Raw genomic sequence first — 14,926 nt, forward strand, 5'->3', positions numbered from 1 at the left:
GCCATTGGTTCATTTTGTCTTCACTGGCTGGCAACAGCTCTCCTGGGTTTCAGATTACAGTCTTTTCCCAATCTGAAGATGCCAGGAGTTGCACCTGGGAGCTCTTCTGTATGCAGGCCATGTGCTCTGCCACTGAACAACGGCCCCTTCTCATACTCCCATAAGCTCTTCGAAAGAAATATGTGATGCAAATAAAACAAATGCTTAAAAGTTAAGGCTGCAGCAGCGAGTTTAATCAGTGGTTCCACATTTTCTGATCTAGGTCAGTTCCCATATTTTCCTTTTGTGGACCACTTGTAATTCACTGTGGGTCTCAGCAAACCTCCCCTCACACCAGCACCTTTGTGAAAACCAGTTTTAGTATGTTATGAAAATCACAAGCCTTAGGCTAGGCCATTGACAAAAGAGTTGTTTTAGCTTGTCAATTCCTAGAGCAAAAATAGGACACAGCACCATTGCCGTATTACTAAAATCTTGCACCAGGTCTTGCACCAGGGCCTCCTTGGTCCAAATAGCAAATTGTTTTCATCTGTGTTGTCAGGGGCACAGAATCAATTATTGACTCTTCTGCAGCTGTTCCTTGGGCTGCCTGAATGGAGGTTGTGAACCGCAGTATGAGAACCCCTGACCTAGATTAACTTAAAATCCATTTTTTAAAAAAGATCTCTTTGTTAATCTGGCAGCAGATAAACATACAATGCAAGTATTTTTTTAAGCTGCAAAGGCCACCACCAGAGGTTCTCCACACGCCCAATTTGCCCTTTCATTCCAAGGTGTTACTGCTTCCTGGAACCTGTGGCCTTCCAGAAATTGCTATAGATTCAGTCTCCCACCATCTCTGCCCATTGAACATGCCAGCTTCAGCTGATGGCAGGTGGGATTCTAGCAACACCTGGGAGTGGGCATGGGTTCCCCACCGCTGCTCTGCGTCATGTGCAGGCACCACACTTTTGGTGGCCAGGAGCTGCTTTGTAAAGGAGAACTGTGGAGGCTTGTAAGATTCTGCAGTGAGTGGTGGGATTGTGTTGCTGGAAAACTGGTTGGCTCAGGAATGGAGGCATCCTCAGGTTTGGTGCTTGAGAGATCTGCTGGGGACCAGTGGGTTGTTTCTGAAGGAGCATCCGTATACCAGGGGACCTCTTCCATAAGGTGAGCCTGGGAGAGGAGCCAAGGCATGGATTCTTTGTTCCTCTTGGACCACATCGGGGATTCTGCAGATCTGAGTGCTGAACGCCACAGCTTTGAGCCTCCATGTTGATGCCTTGTGCTGTAAGCAGAGTCAGTCCCCTCAAAACGTCGGGGGAGAATCAGAACTGCAGCCTAGTTAAATAAAACGAGGGTTTAGTCATGTAAAGGAATGACAAATGTGAGCAGATAATGTATTTCTCTTTGTTCTCAGTTTTGTACATGTCATAAGTAATGACAGCTTGACAGAAACCAGCATTTTCTTTTATGAGCTTATTTATTTTAGGGAAAATGGAAAGCGGAGGAGGGGTAGTGGAGAGGAGAATCAGGAGGTCCGGAATAAACCCTGGAACTAAGGAAGGCCAAAATTTCCAAAATGAAGAGCTTCCTCAGTGTGTTGGCAGCAGCATTAAGGCAGTAAAAATAAACTTCTTTCGGTAGATTTATAGTGCCAGTAGTTTTTCTGTGCTTAATCTTTTAGTGTTTGACAATAATTGTATGCCTTTGATCTTTCACTGTCCCTCAGTGCCCAGTTACTAAAAAGCAGGTGAGCGCTTCAACATTTCTGAACAATTTTTTAAAAATTTTGTTGTTCTTGTCTTGTGCAGGAAACAACCTGACATGCAAGGAGGCTTGTTTTACAATGGGACCTGTACTGATTGGCTGGAAAGCAACAGGTACCTTGCCTACAAAAATGCCTGTGTGCTCTATCTAGCATAAAGGTAAAGGTAAAGGGACCCCTGACCATTAGGTCCAGTCATGACCGACTCTGGGGTTGCAGTGCTCATCTCGCTCTATAGGCCGAGGGAGCTGGCGTACAGCTTCCGGGTCATGTGGCCAGCATGACTAAGCCGCTTCTGGCAAACCAGAGCAGCGCACGGAAACGCCGTTAACCTTCCTGCCAGAGCGGTATCTATTTATCTACTTGCACTTTGACATGCTTTCAAACTGCTAGGTTGACAGGAGCAGAGACCAAGCAACGGGATCTCACCCCGTCACGGGAATTCGAACCGCCAACCTTCTGCTCGGCAAGTCCTAGGCTCTGTGGTTTAACCCACAGCGCCACCTGCGTCCCCTCTATCTAGCATTGGCATAGGCAAACTCAGCCCTCCAGATGTTTTGGGACTACAACTCCCATGAATCCCCTGACCACTGGTCCTGTTAGCTAGGGATGATGGGAGTTGTAGTCCCAAAACATCTGGAGGGCCGAGTTTGCCTATGCCTGATCTAGCAGGCTGCTTTGTGGGATTGGCAGTTATGAACCCAAGAAGAGCTTGCTGCATCGGGCCAAAGGGGCCCCATCTAAATCCAACATCCTGTTCTGACAGTGGCCAACCACTCTTAGGAAACCCACCTGAGCACAAGAGCAATATTCTCCCCTCCTGTGGTTTTCAGAAACTGGTACTAAGGAGCACCTGTGCCCTTAACTCTGGAGGCGGAACACAGACGTCCTAGCTGGCAGCCATTGGTAGCCCCCTCCCCCATGAATTGCCTAACTGCCTGCACGGCACTTCTGCACCCTTTTTAAAAGCTTCAAGAAGGAAAAACTGTGCTCTCCACGAATACATGCTCCTTTTCACCAGGTGCAGTGGGGGATAGTTTTTGCTCAGAACGAAGTGCAGTGGATGCTCGGGTTGCGAATGTCATCCATGCGGGAGGCACGTTCACAACCCGCAGCGTTTGCAACCCACAGCACCGCGTCTGCACAGCACGGGTTGCAATTCAGCGCTTCTGCGCATGTGCGAGCGCCGAAACCCGAAAGTAACCTGTACCAGTACTTCCTGGTTCAGCATGGTGCGCAACCCGAAAACATGCGACCTGAAGCGTCTGTAACCCGAAGTATGACTGTAGTGACTGTTTGTTGAGTCTAAGTAGGCCAGAGAAGATTATGCCTTAACTCAGGGGTCAGCAAACTTTTTCAGCTGTCCCTCAGACGTTGTGGGGGGCCGGACTATATTTTGAAAAACATATATGAATGAATTCCTATGCCCCACAAATAACCCAGAGATGCATTTTAAATAAAAGGACACATTCTACTCATGTAACACATTCTACACATTCTACTCACGCTGATTCCTGGATCATCCGTGGGCCGGGTTTAGAAGGTGATTGAGCCGGATCTGGCCCCTTGGCCTTAATACGCCTACCCATGCCCTAACTGTTGGTGGTTCTTAAGGTGCCACAAGATTCTTGTTTATTTTAGCTACAACAGGCTAACATGGCTACCTCCCTGGCAACTGCTCATCTCAAAGTGGGAGTGACTTGTTTTGCGGGAACATTGTACATGTTCTCTCTAACCACAAACAAGCCATGTTTTTCTCCAGTGACTCAAGAGGGTATACGCTGTCAAGTTGCATAACGGCTGAATTCTTTTATATGCTAATAGTGACATGCTTGTTCAATCCGCCTCTCAACATATGCTGATGCATTTTTGCATCATTCAGGTGTACTTTATTTTAGATGACAGATTTCTAACATTTAGAAAATAATATTCTCAACCAGCTCTAGCAAAACTGCTGCTGTCGCTTCAGGTTTGGAATTAGGAATAAGTTAGTGCTTGAGAGCTAGATTTCACGGCCACAGTACGCAAACATTTGCGACAGGGAAGGGCCCTTGCTCAGTGGGTAGAGAACTTGCTCTGCATGCAGAAGACCTCAGGTTCAATCTCCAGCATCTCCAGGCAGGGCTAGGAATGTCACCTGCTTGAAACTCTGCCTGTCAGTGTAGCCAATACTGAGGTAAGTGGACCAAGGGTGTGATTCCGTGTAAAGCTGTGTACTTAGGTGTATATGAGTGCCTTGGCAGCAGGGAAACTTTGAAGCCAAATTGTATGCAGATGGGTGCAAGTCCCAATAGGAAATATTTGGACAGTCTGGGGATTCTTGGCTTCTCACTCAGAGGTGATGCTGCTGTAGTATCTTAAGATGACCTCTGAAAAATGTGGCTGAAACAATATATTTTGGGGCCAAGTGTAAAACAGCCATTAATAAACAGCCAGGAGTAATATGAAGACTTATTGACAGGACTAGGGCAGAATGGAGGCAGTGTAGCCAAAGCAACAAATTAGTATTATAAGTACACACGTGCATACAACACATGTAAAGGTCAAGGGACCCCTGACCATTAGGTCCAGTCGTGGCCGACTCTGGGGTTGCGGCGCTCATCTTGCTCTATAGGCCGAGGGAGCCGGCGTGCAGCTTCCGGGTCATGTGGCCAGCATGACTAAGCCGCTTCTGGCGAACCAGAGCAGCGCACGGAAACGCTGTTTACCTTCCCACCGGAGTGGTACTTATTTATCTACTTGCACTTTGACGTGCTTTCGAACTGCTAGGTTGGCAGGAGCAGGGACAGAGCAACGGGAGTTCACCCCGTTGCGGGGATTCGAACCACGACCTTCTGATCGGCAAGTCCTAGGCTCTGTGGTTTAACCCACAGCGCCACCCGTATCCCTGACAACACATGTACAGGTATGTTATGTCATCTATATACACAAAAGCACAGGCTTTACAAGTCTTTGTCCCAAAGTCCTTACAATCTACGAGCAGATAACAAGCGAAACATCAAAGGAAGTGAAGGGAAAGGGAGGCGGGGTGCACAGATAGAATATGTGATTCATTCGTTCCTGGGAGCCCGTAGTTCAGTGGGTCAGTGCATCTGGCTGTTAACCAGGAGGCTGGTGCTTCGAGCTCACCCAGGGACTGCTGTGGGCAGGATTTCTGCATTGCTGGAGGTTGGACTAGATGGGTCCCTCTGGGTCTCTTCCGATTCTTTGATTCAGATGCACATGCATAGACTTTGTTACAGGAGGGCCAAATGCCCTTTGATGAGAGTTAACACTTGAAACCATTTTCAAACATTAAAATATAGTGAAGCATGCCTGATGATGGCATCTAGTTGTTTTTGTTTATTTTTAAAAATGCAGTTTTTTCTGTAGCTTTTGTCTTGCTAGAGCAGAGTTTTCCAAACTCTTGATGTTGGTGACACACTTTTTAGACACAGATCTTTTTGTGACACAGTAGTTCAGTTTTACTAGCAAACCTGTGGGCTGCCTGTTCATTTTCCAGCCCCGAGGAGTGTTTGCGTGACACACCTGCACACTGCAGGTGACACACTAACGTCGTGACACACAGTTTGGAAAGCCCTATGCTAGAGTGTAATGAGATCTTGTGCTGGAAGAGAGAAGATGGCACCTTCATCACGGTCTGTTCTATGCTGTAAAGCACTTAAAAGCTATTGCCCTCTTGTGAGCCTAATATGATCACATGGAGTGAGAGCCATATTTGCTGAACTCCTCCTGGAGAGGGCAATATGATGCTGTTGTTTAGCACTGAATTGTACAAAGCACTTTATCTGCCTCTTGTTTTTCCTTTTTACAACCACCCAAATGAGGTGGGCTAGGCCGGTGATGGGCAGACATCATACTTGTGGGTCTACTAAGAAATCCACCAACCAGAGCCTGGTTCAAAATGCATTTACCTGGAATCAAATAATAGCAAGCCAGAGATTTCTTTTCAATATCAGAGCATAATTGAGCTCACAGTGCTTTCTCACAAAAGTCCAGTCCTGACTGGCTTTATGTCAGAAGCCTAGTCATTTTGCTGCTATTGTTTAACAGGCAAGAGCCAGGAATTCTTGTTGATCTATTGCAAGTCATCAGGATCTACAGTACTAATAGATTCAGACCTACATTCTGCCCACCCTTGGACAAGGCTTAGTGAGGGTGACTTGGCTTTGATCCTCCTGTGCTGAACCCAGGTTATCTATTTGCACACACCTGATGACTTGAGTGACAGTTTCGCCAAAATTTTGTTTACCTGTCCTCTTGGCATCTTGTCCATGCCGCATTTTTAAAGGCATTTTGAAAGCATTCCCATATTAATGGCAAGACATCCAGGGCACAGCCTGTTATGATCCATTGTTTTGGAGGCATACCACTGCTTCAAAGAAGTGTGGCTAGATGTATTTGTGGAGTCTGAGCAAGTGATGGCTTTGGAAAAAGGGTTCTCAGCATACAGTATATTCATCCTAGAAGCATGCCGTTCTAGGTAATGGTTGCAATGAATTTTTGTGTCAGCTTTCATTTTTGCATACAGAGACTCTCCTCAGTGTCCCTTTCCCTGTACGTACCCTTGATTTGAAAATGCTGGTTCTCATTTAAAATAAACACACCCTCATATTTCCCCCCTTTTGTGGGGTGCCGACTTTGTGCCTGTTTGCATTGCGGGATAAGTTATTTGGGTGTGTGGGTGTGTATTCAATCTTTTCCCTCACCCCCACCCATTTTCTTTCTCGTATGTTCAGAGAGAAGTTTTTGCCTGCCACGTTTTTGCCTCAGGCACGAAAACAGTGTCTGGGCATTTCTGTCAAAGCTGCACTAGATCCGCATGTGATTGTAGCATACAGCTATATATATATATATACCAAGTGCCTATTTATGATTTTCCTGTGGGAAACTTGATCCCTAAAAGGAAATGAGTGCAGCTGGGGATCACTTGGGGGATTCACTCTTATTTTTAGAATCAGATTTATTGCCATATTTGGCCTGAAACGATGTCACACTGGAAGCTTATTGTAGTCCGGCCGGCCAGTCATTCTCACCTGATCTCAATTGGACTTGGGCTCAAGGTAATCAGTGGAACCTGGACAAAAGGATGAGTAATAACAAATGTTTGTTGGCTCAGGAATCCTGAATTTCCCATAAACAATTTCTGGTGATGAGGGAGATTGAGCTTTGCAGGATGAAAACCTTTTTAAAAATATATATATATTCCCAGGTGTAGTTCTCAGTGCAGCTGCTCACTCCAAGACAGAATGAAAAGATAGACATTTGATTGATTCAGTTTCCCCTCCCCTCCCCAAGGGGATAACAGCAATTCAGAAGGAGAAATATACAGTGATGCCCCAACAGATCCCACAACCAAAGCACTCCCCATTTACTCCTTGACATGGAAGCCAGCAGAATTTTAATTTTTTTCCCATTTATTTGTTTTTATTAAAGATTTTCTTGGGTTACAAAAGTACATACCTTGTCTCTATTTTCAGATCATAAAGTCCTTTTTACATATCAGTTATGTTTGATGTGAGACTTCAATGTTGTATACAGCATAAAATTTTGAAGCCTTCCAACACCAGCAGAGGAGAGAAGGTTCTCTTGAGCATGCTCCATTCGTGGTAGTGCTTTTGAGCCACTCTCATTTTCACTAGGGTTGTGTGCAGGACGAGTTCCCAGGAAGCGTTTCCCCCACCACAAACCCAGTCTGCCTTTAAGACTCTCCATTGAATTTAGTTTTAAGGTGGGAGCAGCCATAATAAAGCCCCCCCCCCATTGGCACGCGGATGGTCAACCCAGTCATTAAGCGTTGGCATGACTACAGTATCAGGGTTGGGGCACCTGTGGTGGCCCCTCCAGGTCTTGCTGGACTCCATCTCCCATCATCTTCATCTTCCTTCATCCTTGACCATTGGCCGTGCTGGCTGCTGCCAGCAGGACAACATAACCTGAAGGGCCACAGGTTCCTCTGCTGTTGGGCAAAAAACAGAATTGGATTACTCAGTGGATCCGACCAAGGTCTCTCTAATCCTCTCTAATGGCAAAGAATAGATGGAGGTAGCCCTTCTCTGTTGTTTATTCCTCTGCTCAAGCATATGGTAGCCAGTGATATGCTACCACTTTAACATGGAGGTTCCATTTAGCCATCATTGCTTAGAGATTAGCAAGCCCACCTGCATTCTCCATGGATTTATTTTAAATAAATTTATCAGATGTCAAGTAAATAAACTACTATCTGACTTTTAGAAGGCAGCTGAAGGCAGCCCTGTTTAGGGAAGTTTTTAATGTTTGGTGTTTTATTGTATTTTTAATATTTTGTTGGAAGCCGCCCAGTGTGGCTGGGGAAACCCAGCCAGATGGACGGGGTACAAATAAATAAATAAATAAATAAATAAATAAATAAATAAATAAATATCCCTTTCCAAAATTAAAGAGCAGTTTAAGACAGGGGTAGGCAATGTGGTGCCCTCCAAAGGATGCGGCTCAGTTATCATCTGGAAAATTCCACGTTGGCTGCTTACGATCTAAGCCAATACCCATGACCACCACAGTGTTGCAGTGACTTCTGTAAGTTGGCCTTGGGTGAATGCACATTCTCCTCTGTCAAGCCAGTCTTGCTCTGATCTCTGGGTGGCTGCTGTTCCAAGAAGGAATGGGGATCCTTACAGAGCTGTCCTCCTCAAAGGTTTAAGGGGCCCAAGTATTCTCCTGTGTAGTGAAGAACCCAGTTCTGCTCTTTGCTGCTTCCCACCCGTTAATCCCACGAACTTCCCTTGCCCTCCCTCCTCCCCATAAGACACATTTAAGACTTCATTAACCATTCATTTATTTGATTTATACCCTGCCTCTCCTCTGAGTGCAGGGTGGCACCCCACTCCACACGCTATCAATCCTCACAACAGCCCTGTGAGGTGGGTTAGACTGAGAGTGCATGACTAGCCCAGGGTCACACCTTCATGCCTGAGTGTGGGGATTTGAACTCTGGTTGCCCAGATCACAGTCTGGCGCTCTAGCCACAGCGCCACACAGGCTCTCAACAGTTTAGGCCCCCAGTTTCTGTCACGAAGCCCACAGAGTGATTGCAAGCTAGTCAGGCTCTCTCAGTTTTGCCTTCCATACAGGTGGCCTGTTCTGAGGGTGAGTCGTATTCCCATTAAGGTGATGGGGTTACTGTCAGCGTGCCCTCAGCCAGCACTGGTAGGCCAGCACTGGGGGGCCTGCCTACTTGCCTTCTTACAAGCAGCCCAGGTGGGTACAGCCAGCTGTGTGGGACTCAGCAGGGGAGAGGGTGGGCATAAAACTGGAATTAGTTGGCCATTGGTTTTGGCTCCAGCTACTTACTTTTGCCCTCCCTTTTCTGCATTCTTGTTATCCCACTCTCTGCTCTTAAAGTCCCAAGGCTACAATGATTGAAACACAATATTAAAAAGTCCTTTAAGAGATCCTAAAACCACAGAAATAAGGTGGGGCCTAAAAAATACACCAGGCTGAATGGGCACCAGCACCATTGGGATCTGGGGACCAGGGGGTGGGATGCAATCTAGCCTACCTGCAATTTTGAGCCCCTTGGAAGAAATACATCATCATTTACTTTGCCATAGCCCAGGAGTTGGCAAACTTTTTCAGCAGGGAGCTGGTCCACAGTCTCTCCGACCTTGTGGGGGGCTGGACTATATTTTGAAAAATATATATGAATGAATTCCTATGCCCCACAAATAACCCAGAGATTCATTTTAAATAAAAGGACACATTCTACTCATGTAAAAACACCAGGCAGGCCACAGAAATAACCCAGAGATGCATTTTAAATAAAGGCACACATTCTGCTCATGTAAAAACACGCTGATTGCCGGACCGTCCGCAGGCTGGATCCTGGCCCCTGGGCCTTAGTTTGCCTACCCATGCCATAGCCAAAGAACAGGAACTGTTGGAGAAAACATGTGTTGAGAATGATTTTTGTTTGAAGATTTTCCTCTTTTATTTGAATGCACGTGCAGTCAGTTTCAGATAATTTGGCATTATAACATGCATCTTACTTAGGCCCTCCCTCTTCTTTTAGCCTCTAGTCCCCCCCACCAATATACGGTACCTTTCTGAGCCTGGCTGTGCCTGGAAAACTGCTGAGATGGCTCCGGTGCCAGCCGCCCTCCATTCTCACAGCGGAGAATGCTCTGCTCTCCCACCTATGCCATTCCTGCCCTCTTCCTGCCATTATTGCCATCTGTTTTCAATCCCAGGGTGTGTGCGCACACTTCCAAGCGCTTTCCTTTGCCTTGCCCCCACTCCCACACCAGAAGCCTGAGAAATGACCCAGACATCCATTCTTCACAGAAAGGAATAAAAATAGGAGCTGGAGAAGGGGCTCACACAATAGCTGTGACTGCATTCTGTTTGTACCACCAAAACACACATTTCAAAATGTTATCATTTCCGTACATTTCCCACCCCCCTTCCTTTCACTCCCTAAACAGAATGTTCCAGTAACAGGGTAGTGGTTCCAAAATCCTTCGGCCAAGTCTTGGTGCCACTACACATTTAGGAGAGAGAAGCATGTCGCTCTTGCATCTAACACCCACGGCCCAATGATGTGTAGTGGTTGCAGGGGCAGACCAGGACCTGGGAGACCAGGGTTGAAGCCCCACACTCAGCCATGAAGCTGACTGGGTGACCTTGGGGCTGGGCACTCCCTCTTTCAGCCTAACCTATCTCACAGGGTTGGGGGGGGGGGAGAACTGTGTACGCCACTTTGTGCTCCATGGAGGAAAAAATGGGAGGTAAATGCAATAAATAAATGAGTCGCAGCAACCCAGTCATCTCAAACTCACCCCCCTGAACAAGTTGGTGTCTCACTTAATAGTATCACGCCCTTTTTTCTAGACGGGTTTTCCGTGCCCCCTCCCGCCAGTACCATTCGAAAGCTACCACAATTCGCTTCTGCTTAAAGTAACACACTGGGGATAGGAGATTGTTGACAATAATTGTGGTTGTGCTTTTGCAAGCTTTGCTTACCTGGTTCTGTGCTTCAAGCAAACTCCACCTTAAAGACTCAGATACACAGTAATTGCATTCTTAGGGTGTTAATTGAGAGCAGGGCATCGGAAAGTCCACAAATATTGTTTGGTTTTTAATTTGGCAAGGCCAGGGAGGCATAATGCTTGGGGGGGGGGCAGGTTTCCACCATGTTCAAATTTCCCATCAAGCAGGACACTTGTAAGCACACTTAAATAAGTTCAGGACCAGATTGGCAGGTCTGCACAGAATTTTTTGCAGAATTCATTTTTCTTCTTATAGTGGGGAGTGTGTTTTTTTTTGGGGGGGGGGAGTTCTGAAGAGCAGTTCATGCAAACATCCCTGATTCAGCTGCCTGCATTTCCAGCTAAAGGGGTCAGGTAATAAGTGATGGGGAATTATCTTGCTGCCTGGAGATCTATTGCCAGTCAGATTAAACAGCACTAGTCTAGAGGGGCAAACAGTTTAGCCAGGTATAAGCTTCCTATGCTGACACAACCTATCAGCAGAAATCCTGCTTGCCTCCCTACTGGTCTGTCCTTTTACCAAACGTTGCCTATGTTGTTTCTGCAACCTTGAAGACTAGAAGCTTCATTTGAACAAAAAGTAAGTAGGGAGTTTTTCTGGTGAGAATTCTGCAATGCATTGTGGCTCTTGTAGCTATGGCCAGTGCAGTTTTGAGTTCAATGAAATGGCCACGACTCTGCCTGCAAGTGCCAGCCGAGCCCATTGGAGAAGGAGGACAGGCAGCTTGTGCAAAGTAGTCACCCCCATCACCTGTCAGGCTCAGAACTTGGAGAATAATGCTGTGCTTTGGGCTTTGAGAGTCTGCAGTGAAACTAGACCCTCTGTGTGAATCCGTGCAGAGCTGATGATGGAAGCTGCTCACCGTGCAAACATAACAGGTTGCTGGATGGTATAAAATGTACAAGGTGTGTGAATCACTCGTGAGATTTACAAATGAAGGGCGGTATACAAATCTAATAAACAGTGATAATAATTACTGGTGGGATGCTCTCTGGGGAGTGGGAGGGAGGTGAGAGAAGAAGCTCAGTGGTAGAGCATCTCCATTGCAATTCCTGACTGAGGGAGATCCCTGCATGAAACTTTGCAGAGCCATTGCTGCCAGTCAGTGTTGACAGTACTGAGCCAGATGGATCTATGATCTGACTCAGTGTACGGCACCCTCCTATGTTGCTACAACCTCCTGGGTGAAAGAGGTAAGAAACTTGGTTAACCTTCCATAAACTATGCACAGGAAGTGGGAGTCTGTTTTCTTTTATCGATTTAAATGTGGCACTCTGACTCTGCAAGGGAAGGTGATTCTTTTCTCCCCTTCTCCCACAAGTGATTCCACTGAGTAGTCTGCATAAATCTTGATACTAAGCAGGACCGGGAAACCTCAGTAGCTGGTGCCTGAGTAGCCTGTGTCTAGAGCTGGAATAGTACCCAGAAAGGGGTGGGTGGGGGGGAATATGGCACCTTGAGCTTTTATTTTCTCCCCCTTGACTCCTACTAATGCTAAGGTCACCCTTTGCCTCCTGTAGATTCCTCCTCTGCACTGGATTTTCATGTAGAATTGAAGAATCTTAATGAGCGTGTGAATTGATAGTGCCTTTCTCTTACATGTGCCCTCTCACTCTAAAATTGGAAAATGCTATCTCTGATTCACGCTCGTGCCCTCGTCCCCAGCATCTTATTGTAGCTGCAACCACACCCATAATTCTGGGGCTTAACAGTCTCCCCCAATTTCTCTCTCCTTGGCTTTGCAGGAGTCTCCCCAGGACAGTGCCATCACACGCGACATCAACCGGACATTCCCTGCCCATGACTACTTCAAGGACACTGGGGGCGATGGCCAGGACTCCCTGTACAAAATATGCAAGGTACCCTGACCGGGATGCTATCTTGGCTCACTTGTGGACCAGGATGGTGGAGCTTCCTTGTGGGAATAAATGTGCTAGGCCAGGTTAGCCCTGGGTTCTTCGTCGTGAAAACACCTCCAAGCGTGAGATGGTAGTGTTGATAATAGAATTATGGGGTTGGGACCCCTAGAGGTCCTCTAACCCAGCCTCCTGCATTACAAATATCACAGCTAAATACCAGCAGGTGACCTTCCAATCTCTGGTTATAAACCTCCATCGAGGGAAAATCTGTCACCTTCTGAGGTAGCCTATTCCATTGTCAAACACCTCTTACCATCAGAAAGTTCTTCCTATCATTTGGTTGGGATTTCATTTCTTGTCATTGGAATTCATTGTCTTTTTTTTTTTTTTTATAATAATTTTTATTGATTTTACAACATAAAGAAAAAACAAAACAAACATAATGCGACTTCCCCAAACCTCCCCTTCACTGCATCCAAATTTCAAAATTTTTAGCAATTCTTCATCCCATTTTTATCTTTAATTCTCTTTAAAAAGAGTTTCTGCTTTATAAATTTCGATTTATAGCTGTAATTCTTAGTGTCCAATCCCCTGACATCTTAACATTCCGAAATTTTACAACAATTTTTAAGATAGATTTTAAATTTTTTCCAGTCCTCCTCCACTGTCTCTTTCTTCTGGTCACGGATTCTGCCGGTCATCTCTGCCAGTCCCATAAATTCAGTCACCTTGGTCTGCCATTCTTCCAGAGTAGGTAGTTCTTTAGTCTTCCAATACTTCGCCAAAAGGATTCTTGCTGCTGTTGTTGCGTACATAAAAAAGGTCCTATCTTTCTTTGGTACCAATTGGCCGACCATGCCCAAGAGAAAAGCCTCCGGTTTCTTTACAAATGTCCACTTAAGGATTTTCTTAATTTCATTATAGATCATTTCCCAGTAGGCCTTAATCTTTGGGCAGGTCCACCAAAGGTGATAAAAAGTTCCTTCACATTCATTACACTTCCAGCAATTGTTATTGGGCAAATGATATATCTTTGCAAGCTTGACTGGGGTCATGTACCACCTATAGATCATTTTCATTATGTTCTCTTTCAGGGCACTACATGCCGTAAATTTAATACCTGTGGTCCATAACTGCTCCCAGTCAGCAAACATAATATCATGACCAATATCTTGTGCCCACTTAATCATGGCTGATTTAACCGTTTCATCTTGTGTGTTCCATTTTAGCAGCAGATTATACATTCTAGACAAATTCTTAGTATTGGGTTCTAGCAATTCTGTTTCTAACTTTGACCTCTCCTTCTGAAATCCTAGTTTTCTGTCCTGCTTAAAAGTTTCATTAATCTGGTAATAATGTAACCAGTCTCGGACTTTAGGTTTCAATTTCTCGAAACTCTGTAGTTTCAGCTTTTCACCATCATATTCTACAATTTCACAATATTTTGGCCAGTCTGTATCCATGTTCAATCTTTTTACCGCCTTAGCTTCCATTGGTGACAGCCACCTGGGGGTTTTACTTTCAAGCAAATCTTTATATCGATTCCATACATTATACAATGCTTTCCTAATAATATGATTTTTAAAATTTCTATGTACCTTTACCTTGTCATACCATAAATATGCATGCCAACCAAAACTATTATCATAACCTTCCAGGTCCAGAATGTCTGTATTCTCAAGAAGTAGCCATGGTTTCAGCCAGCAAAAAGCTGCTGCTTCATAATAAAGTTTTAAGTCCGGCAGGGCAAAGCCCCCTCTATCCTTTGCATCAGTCAAAATCTTGAATTTAATTCTGGGTTTTTTGCCCTGCCAGACAAATTTAGATATATCTTTCTGCCACTTCTTGAAACAGTCCATCTTATCTAAAATTTGCAATGTCTGGAACAAAAACAACAATCTCGGCAATACATTCATCTTAATTACAGCAATTCGGCCTAACAAGGAAAGTCTCAATCTTGACCATATATCGAAATCTTTCTTCACTTCAGCCCAGCATTTCTCATAATTATCTTTAAATAGATTCACATTCTTAGATGTTAAGTTCACCCCCAGGTATTTTACCTTTTTAGTAATTTCCAAACCCGTTTCTCTTTGAAAACTATCTTTTTCCCCCACCGTGAGATTTTTTTCCAACACCTTTGTCTTGTGTTTATTCAATTTAAAACCTGCTACCTGACCAAATATTTCAATAAGTTCCAAAACTCTTTTTGTACTAGTTTCTGGCTGTTGTAGTGTCAAAACTAGGTCATCTGCAAATGCTCTTAGCTTATAATGTTTAGTTCCGACCTGTATAC

At 45.2% G+C, this 14,926-nt stretch overlaps 2 protein-coding genes across 4 annotated transcripts in view; one reads left to right on the forward strand and one right to left on the reverse strand.

Moving 5' to 3' along the window:
* Window positions 1-14,926, forward strand: part of RABGAP1 (RAB GTPase activating protein 1) — a 100,768-nt gene that overhangs the window by 61,037 nt on the left and 24,805 nt on the right. For all 3 annotated transcript variants that reach the window (XM_081847515.1, XM_081847514.1, XM_081847516.1), the window contains one exon: window positions 12,517-12,630. In XM_081847515.1, the coding sequence (XP_081703641.1) occupies window positions 12,517-12,630 (114 nt within the window). The remainder of the gene's footprint in view (window positions 1-12,516; window positions 12,631-14,926) is intronic.
* STRBP (spermatid perinuclear RNA binding protein) overlaps window positions 7,198-14,926 on the reverse strand; it is a 159,226-nt gene continuing 151,497 nt past the window's right edge. Inside the window, exons 17-18 of the mRNA XM_081847582.1 lie at window positions 9,285-9,405; window positions 7,198-7,706 (exon numbers count right to left, since the gene is read on the reverse strand). Coding sequence (XP_081703708.1) covers window positions 9,323-9,405 — 83 coding nt within the window. The 3' untranslated portion in view covers window positions 7,198-7,706; window positions 9,285-9,322. The remainder of the gene's footprint in view (window positions 7,707-9,284; window positions 9,406-14,926) is intronic.

This window comes from Podarcis erhardii, assembly GCF_964252035.2.
Source record: "Podarcis erhardii genome assembly, chromosome: Z".
NCBI lineage: Eukaryota > Metazoa > Chordata > Lepidosauria > Squamata > Lacertidae > Podarcis > Podarcis erhardii.